Consider the following 16580-nt stretch of genomic DNA (forward strand, 5'->3'; position numbering starts at 1 on the left):
CAGTAGTTAACAGTCCCTGTAGTCCACAATCTTCGTGGAGAAAAAAAAACACATCAATTATTGAAGTTGAATTATAAAATTATTAATGGTAGCCCACATGTAAGTATTCATCCACAAAGTGTTATTTTTACCATTAATGCCAGGGGAAGTTTTTCATTGTGAATGTTGCAATGTTGCAGTGGATCTCATTATATTCCTGTATGCTGTTCTTAATACTGTACAGCTGTCATACCTTTAACCGTATCTTTTTACAGTCACTTTTGGGAAGTGTCTTAAGGCTATGTAGAATTCCAGTATTTTTTAAAAGGTAGACAGTATTAATAGCATATTTTATGAAAAAAAAAATGAACTATTGATGGATGTACAGCATGAAGGCAAATAGCAATGCACGATTATGTTACAAAATACATGTACAAATTCATGCCACCACTGAGTCAATTGTAAACATTGTAATATTTAGGTTTAGCCAAGCCTAAAAGTGGAGCTCCTAGGCCAGGTTGCTCAAAGCCCGAGTAAGCTAACCCAGGATTTTGATGTGAGTTTTGTAACTTTGAGGGTTTTTTTCTGTTTATAATGTCTGGCCTTCTGTTTTGAGTTTCAATAATCTCAAACTCCATAAAACATAAGCAGTGAAAAACATTAGTATACCTTCTGAACAACCCGCCCTGATCAAGAAGTTAACCTAGCTTGAGCCCACGATCCAATAGAAAACCAGTACTTTGTCAGCAGTCAACTTTTTAAAAAACAGGTGAACTTGATGAGCTCTTAACCTGAGCCCGTGATATGGTCACATAATACTGGTCAGCAGATACCTTGTTTTGACAGCTGTCAATTGACCATGACATGGATGTCCAATATCATACATGTATGATTAAACTATGGCCGCCATGTTCCGCGGCGTCGGCTTTGTTGGGCGCACCTGCCATGATCCACACTGCTAGACATGTTGACCATGAAAAAATAGTTCTATGGTTTTCTACTTGTATGCGTGCATGTGGTTCTGTTTCTATAGTTATGGGACTCTGCTTGGTGGCGGCCCCTGGGAGCTCTGCGATAAAGGTGGCTGTGTCATATACTGTTTCACATAAAATGGAAAGAAGCAATAAGTTCATGGTTTAAGGTTACTGCATACCTTGAGAGGTGTTTCGCATCCAAGAGAAGTAATGCTCCCCTTTCACACCGTACTGTAGCTACCTAAACCCCTATATCAAATTAAAGCTTATAGAGCTGGTTATCAAATGAGACCAAGAATTTTGAAAGAAAATGAATTATCCAGTTATCCAGGCCCCCTAAGGGGAGTGCCCAAATCACCTTTAGAAAGCTACAGGTCAATGCAATTTTTTTGCTAATTTAATATGTTACTCAGATTCTAGACCCAAAGTGCTTAAACATTACAATATGTCTGCATTTTGCCATATTCAATTTCAGTGAACATAAAAGCTACAGAACAATTTTGAAATAGGATTAAAAAAATATATGAAGTGATTGTACAAAAATCACTCTTGGGAAAAAAAAAATTCAAAATAAAATATCCCCTGACATGTTTTTGTTGTTTACATGTCAAATTAGCTACATGGCTTAGATGCAGGCACATGGTAACCCTAAAGACACAGCATTTACGACAGAGTGATTCTAAACTATATCCTTATTCTAGATCTAGACTACACAATTATATCATGGTCACTGAAGACTGCATAACCTTCATGATCTAAAGGCAAGGACAAGATCAGATCTACTGACTTTTTCAAAAAGAGGAAGCTTGAGATTGCATAACCCCAGATATGCATGTTTGCCAAGATGACTTGACATCCCAATTTGTTTATATTTTGTTTTTGTTTTTTTTTAACCAGCACATTCAATGCAGACTGAGGACAACAAAAGAAAAGCCACTAACTGGAATGCAAACAGTTTTAAGACCTAAATGGAAGATCAAGATGTCTATAACTATTTGGACCAGGACAATAAACATAAACTGAGAAGAACGTTGAAGCCACTAGATGGAATGCAAACAATTCATAGACACTGCAAAAGTGCTACTCTTTTCTTCTCAGTCCAGACTGAAGTGTCATCATGTTCAAGATCATATATTTCATGAAAAGGTTGCAAGGATCATATTTGAAATAATTTTCCTAATAGGTCTATTGCAATAGTGGATGACATCACCCCAGCAAAGACAGGAAGATCTTCCAGTGTCATTTATTGATTGCAATTATACAAAGTAAGTAAGAGAGATACCAAGTAAGAGAGACATGCTAATTAAACTTTGACAATCCTACCTGCAAGACAACTCAGAAGACTTGCATGAACTCTTCAGATCACATGAAATACATCAAATGAATGCTTCTTGATCCTTCTCAAACAGTACTCAACAATCAATGACACAAGATGCAACTATGGTACTGACAAACATGATGCCTGTGCTAACCTTTCATGAAAGCATATACATTGCTGATGAAAACTTTAAATAAGCATAAAAGCAAATGACTTTTAATTGATTAAATTAGGAAAAAAGTAGACAGAGTTCTAGAGCTGGTATTCTTGGTTTGCACTGTCACGCAAAAATTAATTTGAATTGACCATTCAGTGGATAAATTCAAGACATTGTGATATTATAGGAGATAAATAAAGAAGACACCTTTCCAAGTTTTAGCTCTACAGGCTGTGCATCTTCCCAAGCTTCAGATATTTGTTGAAATATTTTGCGCAAATTTACAGAGCCCAGTATGAAACTGCCATGTTGGTGTACCTCCATTGTACACCAACATTGCAGCAGGCAAATGTTGTAAACATCTGGAAGTTACTTTGGATATCTAGGTGGCTGATTAACTGAACTAAACAAGCAAACATCTAAATATTAAGCACTTTTCCTAATACTTTAACTTCTAAAAAGGCTAAAAGCCACAAGATAAGTAAATATTTTTTGACAAATGCTTTCGTAGCTTCATATTACGCACCACCATAACTCTGAAATTCAAAATGTGCTTGTTTCCAGACAAACTAAGTTATTAAGGTGAAAAGTTGTTAAAAGATATAAATTTACACCCCTCTTATGCCTGATGAGGATAAAAACTTTAACTGGTGACTCTTTAGTTTTGGATTTTAGAAAATGATCATGTCACGTGCAAATGAAGATTATCCTTGAGGTCAGATTGGGTAAGATTTGAGTCCTAGATTGAATGGTTTTTTTAGCATGAACATCTCAATATTGATTTTATTTCAAACAAATTAGAACCTAGAAGTTCACTAAATAGCTTAATTATTTAAGTACCTGTATTACCTGTAAGGCTTATAAGTTAAGGGAAAACAGCAAGTTCAACTCCTTCTACATGTACATGAGGGAGTTGTTTGACTCAAGAAAATAGCTTTTAGCTTCTGAACTTATTAGCTTGCAAAGAAAGTCATGTCTGATAGCACAAAGCCTAGCAGTTCCTTGGGAAATTCTTTGAAGAAATTCAAACTACAGAAGTACTGTGAGAGATTAAATTTTTTGGGGCTAGCGAGAATGACTTTTAGACAAGTACATCATAGTTACAGCTTACTGAGAGGATAGGCCAAAAAATGGGTTTTAATTTCTCCACACCCTGCTTATACTTAGTTATACTTTGCGAGATGGTGCAAACCGTTCCAGCAGAAGTGAAGAGCACTAATTGTATCTTCAAGTTAGATACAAAAATCTCCAACTTTACACAAGGGTACACTTATCTATTAACTTTTGATATTTTTGGGGGAGATATGGTAGAGATTTAGGAACTGAGTAAACAAAGGATATAATGATTAATTATAATGCTGTCTTTCTGCTTAAGGAGGCAATAAGAATGTCACCAAGCACAGGACACAGTTTTGTTACATGATCAAAATTTCCATTACATTGAAAATGCATGCTCTTTTGTCAATGATCAAATCTACAGGTGGATATACACAACTTCTCCCACTTCATATGAATGTCCTAAATATAATGGGCGACACCTCAGAATGTCTGAAAAATTAACTACCCTGAAAATTGATGCTTGAAGTACAAACAGCCCTATGCATTTTAAGCTTGCTTGCCAATAGGAGAGGAGTGATGTGAGTAAACAACTGAAAATCTTTTATGTTGTACTTTCTGGTTGTGACTCCTGCAAGTCAAAACTACATAAGACAGAAATACCACTAACAGCTTACTTGTTAGGGGTTCAAGCAAAGTTTCCCAATAATGTATTCTTAAAATGCAGGAAACACTATTTTTTAAAGAAATACTTATTACAGTCAAACTCACAAAACCATGAACACCTAAAATATGCCTGGAATATTTATTGTGTAATAACCAATCACAAGTGAGATCTCAAACCACATAAACCACAGAACAAGGATGAATTGCATAGGTCATGGAACTATAAATTCATGTATAGTTTTGGTTTTTGCTTTGTCCCAGGATAAACACTCTGTCTTTATATATTACTGAAAGTCCACATAATTGCCATCCTTTTGTATCAAGAACCACATCCAGTATTTTAATAGTTTGTGGGATTTTGAAAAACAAGAATCCCCCGACGCTTACAGTTACTCAAGTAAAGCGATGGTTAATTTGACACAGCTATAAATAGGGATGAATAAAAATTTAAAATTTTGGTGGTTTCACTAACTTTGGTATCATCTTTGGTTAAACTAGCAACTCAGTTTGCTCTCCAATAACTGCAAAGGTACCATGCACTTCAATTGTACAATTTTATAACAGTGGTTGGCCTTTTTAGGGACAACACATTATAGTACATTGGCCAAAATACAAATAGTCCAAAAACGAAGAACAGTCTAGAAAGTAAATTTAACAAAGCCTGCAATGATTACAGAATGATTATGCCTTATTATTGTTTTAGTCAAGCAACACATACTTAGTATAAGCTTTTGCAGACAAGGATAGTACAAATCTGGAATGATATTCCCACAACTCTGGTTACCGTTGTACTATCTAGTGAAACCACAACCTCCATGCCTCTTGTATGATTTGTTTGTCAAATAGAACCAATAAATTGTATCCATTTTAGCAGTCTGCAAACAGAATATAAATGGACATAAATAAATAAACAAATTAATTATTCAAAATTATTCCATTAAATTACTGTAACTAACATGATAGCCACCTAATTTGTTATAAACTACAACTAGATTCTAACCTGGGACCTACAGAAATTTGATTACCTATGATATTTTGAACTTTAACACCCAACATTTAAGTACATTGTATATGGGAGTAGACTCTTTTTCCTTTATGTTCTAAAGATACTAATTTATACACTGCATCATTTACTCTGTACTGATGATACTGCTTACAAAATTCCAACAGTTTAGCTGTTCTATACATTTAAATGATTCTGTGGTTATTTTATGAAAGGGCCTGGACGGTCGAATATTCCTTGATGGCCTATGTAATTTAGTAATGTACAAAGATGTTCCGATTTCACTTCCACTTTCCTGGCAATCAAATTGAAAATCGTCAGTGTAAAACGCAGACTGTGGACTGCAACCCGGGGTAAAATGCAGACTGAGAGTAAAATGCAGACTGCAGACTACAGACTTCATAAGTACATATCGTTTTATAATAATAGTATCAGGCGCTGGTCTTAAACATGATTATTCAGGCTAATTGCAGTGAAAGACTGTGCTCCGGTCAGCTGAGTCGCGCTCCGGTTAGACTGAATATCACTCCAGTTGGCCTGGACATCACTTAGGTTAGCCTCCAGTTAGCCTGTTTTCGCTTAGGACTCAATGGTCAGTCTACATTTTAGTCTGTAGTTTGCAGTCCGCAGTCTGCGTTTTACACTGACCGAATCAAAAATCTAGTGCAAAATAAGCCTACTTACACTGTAACATTGTAATCAACCCTAAAGCCTACCGCTATCAACAATGAAAAATATCAGATGGCTCACCTCTTAATCTTTTCAAGAAAGTACCTATTCTTGTGTCAACATTTCATGGCGTTCACCTTCGAATTTTTCTGTTGCGGATCTTGTCTTGAACACGTTGCTTATGATCTGACATGTTTATAACTGAGCGTTAATTTTTCCGATACCTAATAAAGAGGAAAAATCACTTGAAACCTAAAAACTCTGATCAAAATGGTTAAATCCGACGTGTTTTGCAGGGTTATATACTTGCCACGAGCGGCGAATCAATGTCTTGTTCCCAGTGTTCCTCGGCCCCTCTCGAAAGGGGAAAATCCGCTGAGTGGAGGCGCAGGGCTACTTGAACGGCGACCCAACATGGGACGATTTGTGCAACAAACGTTCGAAGAGATCTAGATAGAAAAAAGTCGTGGGGGAGGGGGAAGGGGTGGCCTCTTAAGTTCCCCTGAAATCTGCCCATGAATTAAGGCTCAATTTTCGCTTTCATTATCACATCACCTAGACTGCGAGCAGTCTCTCTCTTCCTTGAAAATCCATGGGGAAGAACGCAAAACAAGTAAGCGCGCGAGCGTGACTCATGACTGTGAGCGTGACGTGCGAGCAACGATGCCGCGAGCCGCTAGTAGCGCGGACATCGGAAGACGGCTGCTAGCGGCTCGCGGCATTGCCATTCGTCGCTCGCACGTCACGCTCACAGCCACGCTCGCGCGCTTACTTGTTTTGCGTTCTTTCCCACGGTTTTCGGTATAGCATGCGTGGGGCCGCGCACACGAGGAATGTGTTCAATACAGAAGAACCCTTTCTCTCTTCTTCTCACACGTTGATTTATTTGGTGCATACAATTCAGCCCAATAGCCCTTTAAGTTTAATGCTTAGCTTTTTTTATTTGCATTACAATGTAATCCAACACGGATGCCATGCAAGTTGGATTATAAACAATTTATTGGCTGAGGTTTTTGTGATATCCGGAATAATCAAGGTGGAGGTAAGTGAAGCTGATAACACTAACCGAGCCCTTGATTATTTCCGATATCACAAAAACCGAATCTAATAACTGTTTTCTTATACATTGATTTAAAGAAAATAACGACAAACGCATTACCGCACCGAACACAGTTTATTTTCGACAAGCCATGTTCTTACTTCGCTGTCCGTGAACTTGACGTTACTCTTGAAAATCATGCATGGCGCGCGCAACCTACAGATTATTCACTGATCTGCTAGCAGATTAGTGAATAATCTGTAGGTTGCGCTGTTTCCTAGAATTAACTGTAGTTTTTTTTTTTAGCCAATGAGAAGACAGATGGTGACTACAATGTATAATGATTTTAACTATTAACAACATCCAATTAAAATTCTGAGGAGCTCCGCTTTTAGGCCTGGCTAAATCTATATATTAAGATAATTCTAAAAAAATACGCGTAAATTTGAAACGTCACAACCGTGTCAACATACTCTCATCTAACCACACCTATCGACCAATGAGAGCGCGCGTTTTACCTCAATTATTTTATAATTGAAAATATCTACTTAGTAAAGACTGCCGCACCCTAGCCGATTTTTTGTCGTAGAATTGCAGATTTTTTGTCTGGGTCAAATCGGGTTAAAATTTGTCGGGCCGACAGCTTGCCACACACTAGCCGATTTTTTGTCGGGACTAACCGCGTTGAGGCTTTGAGCCGAGTCATCCAAAATCAAGATGGTGCCTTTTCCACTGACGTGACTCTCATGACATTCCTAATTGGTTGAGGCCCGCCCGAGCCCCGACAAATTGTCTTGGTTCACTGCACACTAGCCGACAAGGCCCGACAAGACGTTTTCAGATCTAGCACTGTCAGATATCGCTCGACAAACCCCGATCTTGTCACAGACTTGTCTGAATTCATCGCACAGTAGCCGACAGGTAAAGATTTTTTGTCCGCCCACAAAAAAATCGGCTAGTGTGAGGAAGCCTTGGGGCTATTTTCCTCTCATGAAAATAAACCGTCTATGGTGTCGAGCTTTGCAAAATTAAAGCCATCTAAGAGGATAGGATAGTGAATAACTACAGCGATAAAGAAAGGGAGCGGACTGGTATTTTACTGCAAAGTATCAATGTTTAAAGACGGTCTTAATATCAATTGTTCGTGTGCATACATCTATGCAGCCGCAGTTTTAATATTAAGCTTACATGTACATCGATTGTCACTCAATTTACTCATCGAGTTCGGCAGTAAAACAAACGAGCAAAACACTACACAAAATAAATTCATCCAGTACCTTTGTTTTATCGTTGTTGACTTCATTCACAGTTGTCATCATCGCCTAAAAATGAGTAGCTTTAGTTTGAAGAAAAATAAATTTCGGTCAATCGATCTGACGTGCTGGCGATCGACGCAACCACTGCGTTCACGATTCTTAAAAGCCTTGAATGCGAGTTCTTAAAAAGATTTTTGGTCCAAGGGCGACAGCGGTCATTTTGAAAATTCTCCATCGTTTCAAAAATCCTGGACTTGGAGTGATGTCTTTCGAATAAATGAAAACTTCATTCATCAACTGTCCGCCATGTTTACTTGCCGAGATGGCAAAGTAAGCGAGTTTAGTAACCAAACTCTAGCGGGGTGAATGTAGTGTTATATGATGAGCTTTTCGACCAATCAGAATGTCCAATTCATAAATTAACCTTTGGAAATTATACTAATAATATTTATTGTACAAAAACCAATGAAATACCTGGTGAGTTTTCCCGCGAAAACATATCTTCAAAAGTGAAAATAACACATTATCTTCACATGTGAAAAGATCACCGTTGCTATGGTTACATAATAAATGACATCTTTTGTAGCGAAAGTGATTTCGTTGGTGTTTACATAATAAACAGATCATTACATGGCCACTTCAAGATAAGAAATTTATCTTCTCTTGTTAGAAAATATTTAACTCGTTTACTGCGCTCACTCATGGAATATTCTTCAACACTCGAAGAGAAATTTCCTGTCTATGCGGCATGTAATATCCTCTCTTTATATATTTTGTTACTCGCATTGCTTACAACAGTTATATTATACTTACATAAATACACGTACTTATACCATGATTAAGGTAAGGTTAGGTCTGCATACGAGCCAAGTGGTATGTCAAGCAGTGGCTTATCCTAGTTTTTGCAGCATGAAGCGGCTAGGAGTATTTCTACACCCCCCTAGATGGGATGTTAGTCCATCGCAGTGTTCCCCACCGGTATTAAATTCACCGGCACTCATTGAAACACCTGGGTGGAGAGAGGCACTGTGAGCATGAAGTGTCTTTCCCAACAAGACAACACAACGTTCCCAGCTAGGGTTTGCACTAACCATGAGGCTACCGCCGCTTACAATGTTATTTACAGGACGATCGCTTGCGCTACTAACAGCACTTATATGGTATTCACATAAATACCTACACTTCTTATATATCCTTACACTACTTGCAACACATAGAGCGATTTCCCTGTGAGTGTCGACAAGAAATTGGTTTTGCTGTACTGACATATTTACATAGATTATTAAATCCTATTTTATATATATATATACAATTTTGAGTTCACGCACACGTTTTAACGAGCGCTTGCACTCCTAGGTGTCGCGTGGTTAAATAAAGTATTGATTGATTGATTGATTGACTGACCTTGAAAATTGGCTTAGAAAACTCGCGCCCCTTTTTCATCCAATCAGAAGTAAAACCAGTCACCAATCATGACTCGTTTACACGCACTTTCCTGCGCTTAAGGTCAGCTGCGTGTAATTACTTCGCGACTTTTGATTGGTTCACCGTATTGTCTGTGTCCTTTGTGATTGGCTGAACTGATACTTAATTGGTTTTCGTTTTGCGACACTCAATTGAAAACCGCTCCATACTACAATACAAATACGCTAATTATATTACAGTTGGTCTACTTATTGTGTTCCCTTTATATTGTTTGTACATAAACGTCTTTTCTACTGTCTTTATGTTGATTAACAGTAAACTCAGGATACGCCAGACCAATTGGTATATGCGACCAATGAGCTTATTTCCTAAATATTTCAGAAAAGTAGTGATTAAGAACACTGCCAGGTCTATTCAACGCTGAGATAAGCGATAATTTTGAATCCAGTTTTACGACGCTTGGTGATCGTTAACTGTTTTTCGCCCTATACTTTTGAAAAGGAAAAACCTTGAATGAAAATATAATGAGTAGGTGTAAAAAAGAAATAATATAATTTTATTTATTTTCTTTTTTTTCCTGCGGGTGTCCTTCAGACTGATTTCCATTTTTTTTGTTTCCGAGCGAGAAAAAAAAAAAAATTAAATAAATAAATAAAATAAATAAGGTAGAACGGTCAACTTCTTGCACCCAGTCAGTGTCAGATAAACAAGAATTAGAATTAAGTCTTGTACTATCTCTGTATTTTATGCTCTTTTTGAAACTTTATTCGAAGGGACTCTGTACTCATCACAAGCAAACTATTGGAAGCGTGAGACTTTTAGTATTTTGTCCCCTGGGGCCTTTTGGGGAGAATTTGGCTTGAACCGTGAATTCTAAACATATATTCAACTTCCCACTTTTCCGAAAATGTTCGAAGCACTGATCGGATCAAAGATGTTTCCAAGTAGTTGATTTAATTAAGCCAAAGCTTTGTACTTTGTCTGAATCTTAATCTGCTCCTCAAAGATAAAATGAAAAATCTTAAATAAGTACTTTTGGTTTGTAATCATTGCAGTCAAAGTTAACAAAGCGCAAGCCTTGCAGTTTATCACCAGCAATATCTACACTGATTTACAACAGGTCAATTGTTTGATCGTGTCCTTGGCTGCTTGACGTACACTTCTGATCTTCCAGCAGTAAAGAATCGGGTTTAGAGACGAACTTACATAGACAAAAGTTACTGAAACGTGGCCAGCAATTTCAGTTTGGCTTTCAGGTATTAGGCCATGTGTCAAGAGCATTGTCACAACTACCAATGGAATATAACAAGCAAGTAATACCACCTGCACCCACTTTACGCTAGAAACTGAGCTCTTGTATCGTGTAATATTCAGTGGAAGTTCTCTGCTGTTAGGTTGTCCCTGGGTTAATGGGGACATTTGAAGCTGATGTTGTCGAAGCTTGACATAAATCGTCGAGTAGCAGAAGGCAGAGATTGTTACAGAAAAAAATGAGAGAAGACAGCCTGCAGTAATAGCAATACTAACATTCCAAAAGGTTATCGCTTCAACTGAAATACCAATCAACCAAAAGCAAGTGGTAGCTACACGAACTCGTGGTAATGTTACAACATGTCTGTATCTCAGTCCAGATAACAGGGCTAGCAGCCTGTCCACGCTTATTGCGGTGGATGTGTAGATCGATACTTGACTCAAAACAAAGCCTGAACCTTTATATAGCTTGTTCATGTAGTAAATAGTTTGCCTGCTCATTCCAGTTACAGAAGAGAAAAGGATCGCGGCGTACGGTGGTTGTGTAATAACTCCAACACAAAGATCAGTGATCGCCAGACATCGAAACAAAAGTTTCGTTGGTGGATGAAGTGAAGTCTCTTTATTAAGAGCAACAAGGATCAGAGCATTGCCCAGTGATGCAGTGATGGACAGCAAAATGTTCAAGGTTGAAAGAAATATGGTTATCTCCGTTGGTATTAATGATTTGCTTGCTTCGTTCAGCTGGATTGTGATGTTTTCGGTTACGGTAAAGTTCGCCATTCTTGTTCACTAGCTAATTCCAAAAAGGTTGTATCCAGGAGTCTTCTTAAGCTTTCTATTAATTTATGGCGTCAGAAAGTTGCTGGCGCTAACTCCCTCGCTTCCAGGACCCTGACTTTGAAAAGGCCACCTGAAAGTTCCTTCGATTTTTAGCCAGCAAGCGTCACTTTGTGTTGGCGTCGAGCTGCAAACGCGAGAGACATCGACAGATTGGATCAGTTACAAGCAAGCAAAGCAAGCAAATTTCACAGTCACACAGTCTTTTAAAGAACGAGTGGTAACATAAGTTGTTTGTCTACTTGGCCACCTATTTTACTTTTAGCTAGGAATGCAAACTAAGAAAAAACTAAACGAATTACCCACGGATGTGTGTCCACTCGGGTCAGACCCGTGGTTTGTTTTTTTCCCGATTGCATGCGAATAGCAATTCTGCGGCATCGCATGCTTATTTATGTGGGTAGGTAATAAGTTACCCGACTTACGATTAATTTGTATGTAAATGAAGGTAAAAAAAAAAAATACAAATACAAATGAAAATTAACGATGTCTTAAGACTAGCTAACAAGTGTTCTTTGAAGTGGCAGGGGGAAGCGCAACATATTAGTCGGGCTTGATAAACTCTATTCACTGGCTTAACTGAATTGCCACATTAGTTTCAAACAGGGTAAACAATTGAGGTATATGAGAAAATATCAGTGAAAAACATTTGTATACTTACAAATAAACCTCTCAAAACAGATCTTTTCGGAACGATGACAGTACGATTATCATATGAGGTCTCTGCCTGAGTTTTCCTCAAACAGAAATCCAAAATGACCAGTGATATTTGCTTCATTCGATTTTCTTGGGCGTAGTGTGGACGCAAAACATTTGATGCTTTTTCAGAGTTGAAACAACGTTTTCAAATTTCTCTGGCGCAGTGAGGACGAGACCTTATTAGTGGAGCATGACAAACCGCACTATTCCGTTACTCTAATTGGTTGATTTACATTAGTTCCTTCAAACCGGGTAAAACAATTGAGGTATATGAGAAAATATCAGTGAAAAACATTTGTACACTTACAAATAAACCTCTCAAAACAGAGCTTTTGGAAACGATGGCAGCACGATAATCAGGTGAATTCCCTACCTGAGTTTTCCTCAAAGAGTAATAAAACATGATCGGTGTTGGTTGCTTTTTTAAATTGTTCGGGCTTAGTGTGGACGGAAATAAATTTCAAGCGTTTTCAGAGTGAAAACGCCGTTTTCAAATTTATTTGGTGTAGTGTGAAGGGGCGTTATTAGTCGGGCATGATAAACACTATTCGCTTACTTAATTGACTGACTTACAATAGTTTCAAACAGCTTAAAATAATTCATATACTGGAAAATAACTGGAAAAACATCTTGTACGCTGACAAATAACCGACTACTGAATACTTGATTAGGATGTTAATTTCGGCGCTTGGGTCTGTTTGAAAGGGCTTCCTTCCTAATTTCTAAGTTGAAATAATACCGAAAACCACCAAAATATTTTATCGTCTAAGTTCTAGTGTTCCAACTACTCAGGCATTCATCAGTGGACTGGACGTGTACCACATATTGAAGACAACGGATAATGACCTTTAATTGCTGATAACGATAATTCAATAATCGGCGGATCGAGAATGGCCGACTAATGATGTTTGCTAATGGATGGGAAAGGTGAGTGAAAAACACATGTACATGTACTTGACTTGGCGGTAAATCAATCATGACAACAACAAATAAAAATCCCTTAACGTTCCGAAAAGTCGGTTTACCTTCGTTGCGCTTTCTAAAGATGGCTAGCTTCTCCAGCTCAAATTGTCCAAACGTTACTAAGATCACCGCATAAGGTGACGGACGTAATTTCGCAGAAGAAGTCGGTATAAAAACGTATACGTTACGTTAATCAAATTTACAGTTTTATTTTTGAACCAATTTGTCATTTCTAGCTTGATCTGTACTCAAGATTGTGTCATCTTGTCTTTCAATACTGTCCCATTTATATGAATAAGGATTTGACGAAAAAGGAAGTGCATCACTTAACGAAGTAATACAAATTTCACACGAAATATTATGAGAGTAAACTGGTCCTTCATTTCAAGTTTATTTCTAACTTGAGTCATTTGCAAACATTAAGACATCGAGAGCTCCGCAAGGCGTCGCACTAGTTTGCTGAAGACCACAATGAAAACACATCGTTTGGGATAAATGGCCACAAAACTCAATGTGACGAGTCTAACTGAAACTAAGGTTACAAACAAAGATTAAAATCTCTTCAGGAAAGGTGGGGTTTAGACTTTCGTCACCAGTAAAAGCTAAAGTAAAATACTATATAAGATATGTTGACAGTCTGCGGGTCGGTGACCGGGGGGGGTGGGGGGGAAAAAGAACAAATACGTCTGAACGCTAAATAGCAGAAAAGTTCTTCTTGCGATGATGGCAATAGTAGAAGGGGGCCGCGTGTGCGAGATAACCGGCATCCTTTTGTACTTAACTGTGACACGCGCCCATTTTTCATTGGACAGGATACTTCCATTGTTGCCAGATCAGAATTACACAACCCGCAAACTGATAAGACATAGGAAATGCATCGCGATGAAATAACATTATGCTTTAGGTTGTCGGCATAATGTTCTACGGTTTTTTATTCTTAGCATATCTACAAAAAAAATTAAAAGTAAATGTTTGTAAAAATGAAAGAACATTAAAAAAATGTGGCCACGGTCAAAAAAAAAAAAGAAAATCGATTTCGTTTAAGCTTTGCCACTTTGAAGGCCTATGCAAGTAGCTGAAGGAAATCAGTCAAGTTAGTTTTTTTGAAACCTGTCATATCACGTCAGAAATTCACGAAAATTGGTCATCGGCACCGAATGCCCAGATTTCACTTCGCGCGAATCCAAAATCTTGACACGTTTTAGTCAGACGTTACTATACAGACATTAACATCACTGATGAACGTTCCCAATGATAATTGTATATATTGTTTCTTCCTTCAGGATATGGTGATTATTTTCATTTCTTGTGTTTTCCGAGCGAACGGAGCCCCGATTAAGTGAACTTACTCTTCTAATTAAGACAAACCTAAAAAATTATGAAGATCCAGGGACGAAAAAGCTGACCGGTGGTGCTCTCTTTTCATTTTTTAGTGGGATCTACCAGCAATTTTGCATGAACGCTTATTAATATTAGAGGAAATTGCAATTCAGCCACTTTGAATCTGGCATTGTAACCCAACACAATAACATGAGTCGACGTTTTTTTTTTTTCTTGAGACACAAGAAAAACAGATTAATGTCTCTAACGTTTGATACGCTGTAAGAATAGTACCTGTCTTAAAAATCGCCGACAGAGTTTAAAAAGAAAAGAAAAGAAAAGAAAAGAAAAGGGACACCAAACATTGAAATCGCACTCTCGTTCTCGCTTCTTGGTGTCGAGCACGAGCGACTATTCAAGGAAACAATTTTTTGAAACCATTCACCGGTCAAAGTGAGTCATATTTTGAGAATATCTTTGTTGTTATAAAAATATAGGAGGGCTGCTGCCAGGATGAATCATGGTAAAATATAAAACCTCCTCCGGCTAAAAGTATATGTATGTATATATATATATATATATATATATATATATATATATATATATATATATAAACCGAGAAAATTCTTGGCAATAACAATTTTTCCTGCTCGATGATTGGCTACAGGTCTCGAAGTTGCTTCATGTCACTCAAGGGTCTACGGAAATTCACCACACTGCAAATGGAAATATCAATTCATTCCCGTCCATAAATTATCTAGAATGTTCAGAACAGTTCGTCCCTCTGGGCTCAGGTCAGTGACGAAGTGTTTGATTATCAGAGAACCCAATGATAACAGCCCCTATGCCATGACTCGTACTGTTCTATAGATTGCCGGCTTGTTCTTCAAATTGGGTCTAACCAGATATAAAGCAACACTCCAGTCCTTGTGTTAAAAGTTTTCATCAATGTTTGCTTCTTTACTGACGGCAAGCAAAACAAAGCGCGCGAACTTGACATGATTACTATTAGAGATCATGCACCGCGATCATACATGACATGATTACCCGTGAGCTTGAGTGTCCTTGACATGATTATTGTATAATCTGCGGCTAGATGACGTGACAGGCGCTTATTTCGAAAAATTCACTTTACGCTTTCGGCCAACGAGAAAAGAGATAGTGAGTTCAATGTATAATCATTTACAGTATCTTGACCAATCTCGTTCCCAAGGTCTCTTTTTCCCGCGCGGGAAGAAGAGAGACCCTGGAAACAAGATTGCATCATGATCGTGACAGTCTCCCTTTCTCGATTTACAAGCTATTATTCTTTTTCGATCCACTTGTTATTTACAGTATCTTGACATTGTCTCTTTTCCGATTGACATTTTATTTTCAATATTGTATCAAACTCTCCTCATAATGTTGACATATTAAATACAGATTTCCTCAAAAAACAAACAACGCTTTGTGTCACGCACGAGCGACTTCTCAAGGAAACAACTGCTTCGCGTATCCACGACTAAAAATTTGCGTCTTCAGAGGCACTATGATCCTGTAATGATTTTGGATCACTGATCTTGATCTGGATAATCCTGAAGCAATCCAAACTTAGTAAATCTGTTCATTTTCTGATGTTTCACTGCCCTACAATAACTGGATATATTTTGTAGCGATAACGTTGATAACTTCAATAAAATCGATAAGGATAATTTAAAAATCAATGTACATTCACAAAGTATCCATTTATAAACTTCCGATACAATTTATTGATTTCAACTGATTTTGATTGATTATCGCTTTTATCGATTTAATACGCCGGCACTAATGGCACGAGGCAGCACAAAGGGCCTTTGATTGATTTCATGTTTATTCATCAAATAATGGTATGTTTCTGTCACGCAAGACAAAACATGTAAGAAGAAAGCTGTAGCTAAAGAGCACAAATTAAAACGACGCAAAAAGAGAAAATGTGGGCGACAATAC

The 16580-nt window shown here is 37.7% G+C and overlaps 1 protein-coding gene and 1 long non-coding RNA gene across 2 annotated transcripts; both read right to left on the minus strand.

Annotated features, from left to right (window-relative positions):
• Positions 1 to 3710: 3710 nt before the first annotated feature.
• On the minus strand, positions 3711 to 6144 carry LOC149096121 (uncharacterized). The gene is made up of 2 exons (XR_016204659.1): positions 5904 to 6144; positions 3711 to 5025 (listed from the first exon to the last, which is right to left on the minus strand). It is a non-coding gene; the product is annotated as an uncharacterized LOC149096121 (long non-coding RNA).
• Positions 6145 to 9429: 3285 nt separating this feature from the next.
• On the minus strand, positions 9430 to 11756 carry LOC149096122 (adenosine receptor A3-like). The gene has a single exon (XM_089281673.1). The coding sequence runs from the start codon at positions 11574 to 11576 to the stop codon at positions 10644 to 10646; it is 933 nt and encodes a 310-aa protein (XP_089137799.1). The 5' UTR covers positions 11577 to 11756; the 3' UTR covers positions 9430 to 10643.
• Between the last annotated feature and the right edge of the window lie 4824 nt (positions 11757 to 16580).

The sequence above is a fragment of the Orbicella faveolata genome, unplaced genomic scaffold, assembly GCF_042242905.1.
Source record: "Orbicella faveolata isolate gen_17 unplaced genomic scaffold, um_ofav_v1 contig_48, whole genome shotgun sequence".
In the NCBI taxonomy this organism is placed as follows: Eukaryota; Metazoa; Cnidaria; class Anthozoa; order Scleractinia; family Merulinidae; genus Orbicella; species Orbicella faveolata.

Excerpts from the sequence above, each read along its gene's own strand:
- LOC149096122 (XM_089281673.1), bottom strand. The coding sequence starts at position 11,576 with ATGGCGAACTTTACCGTAACCGAAAACATCACAATCCAGCTGAACGAA.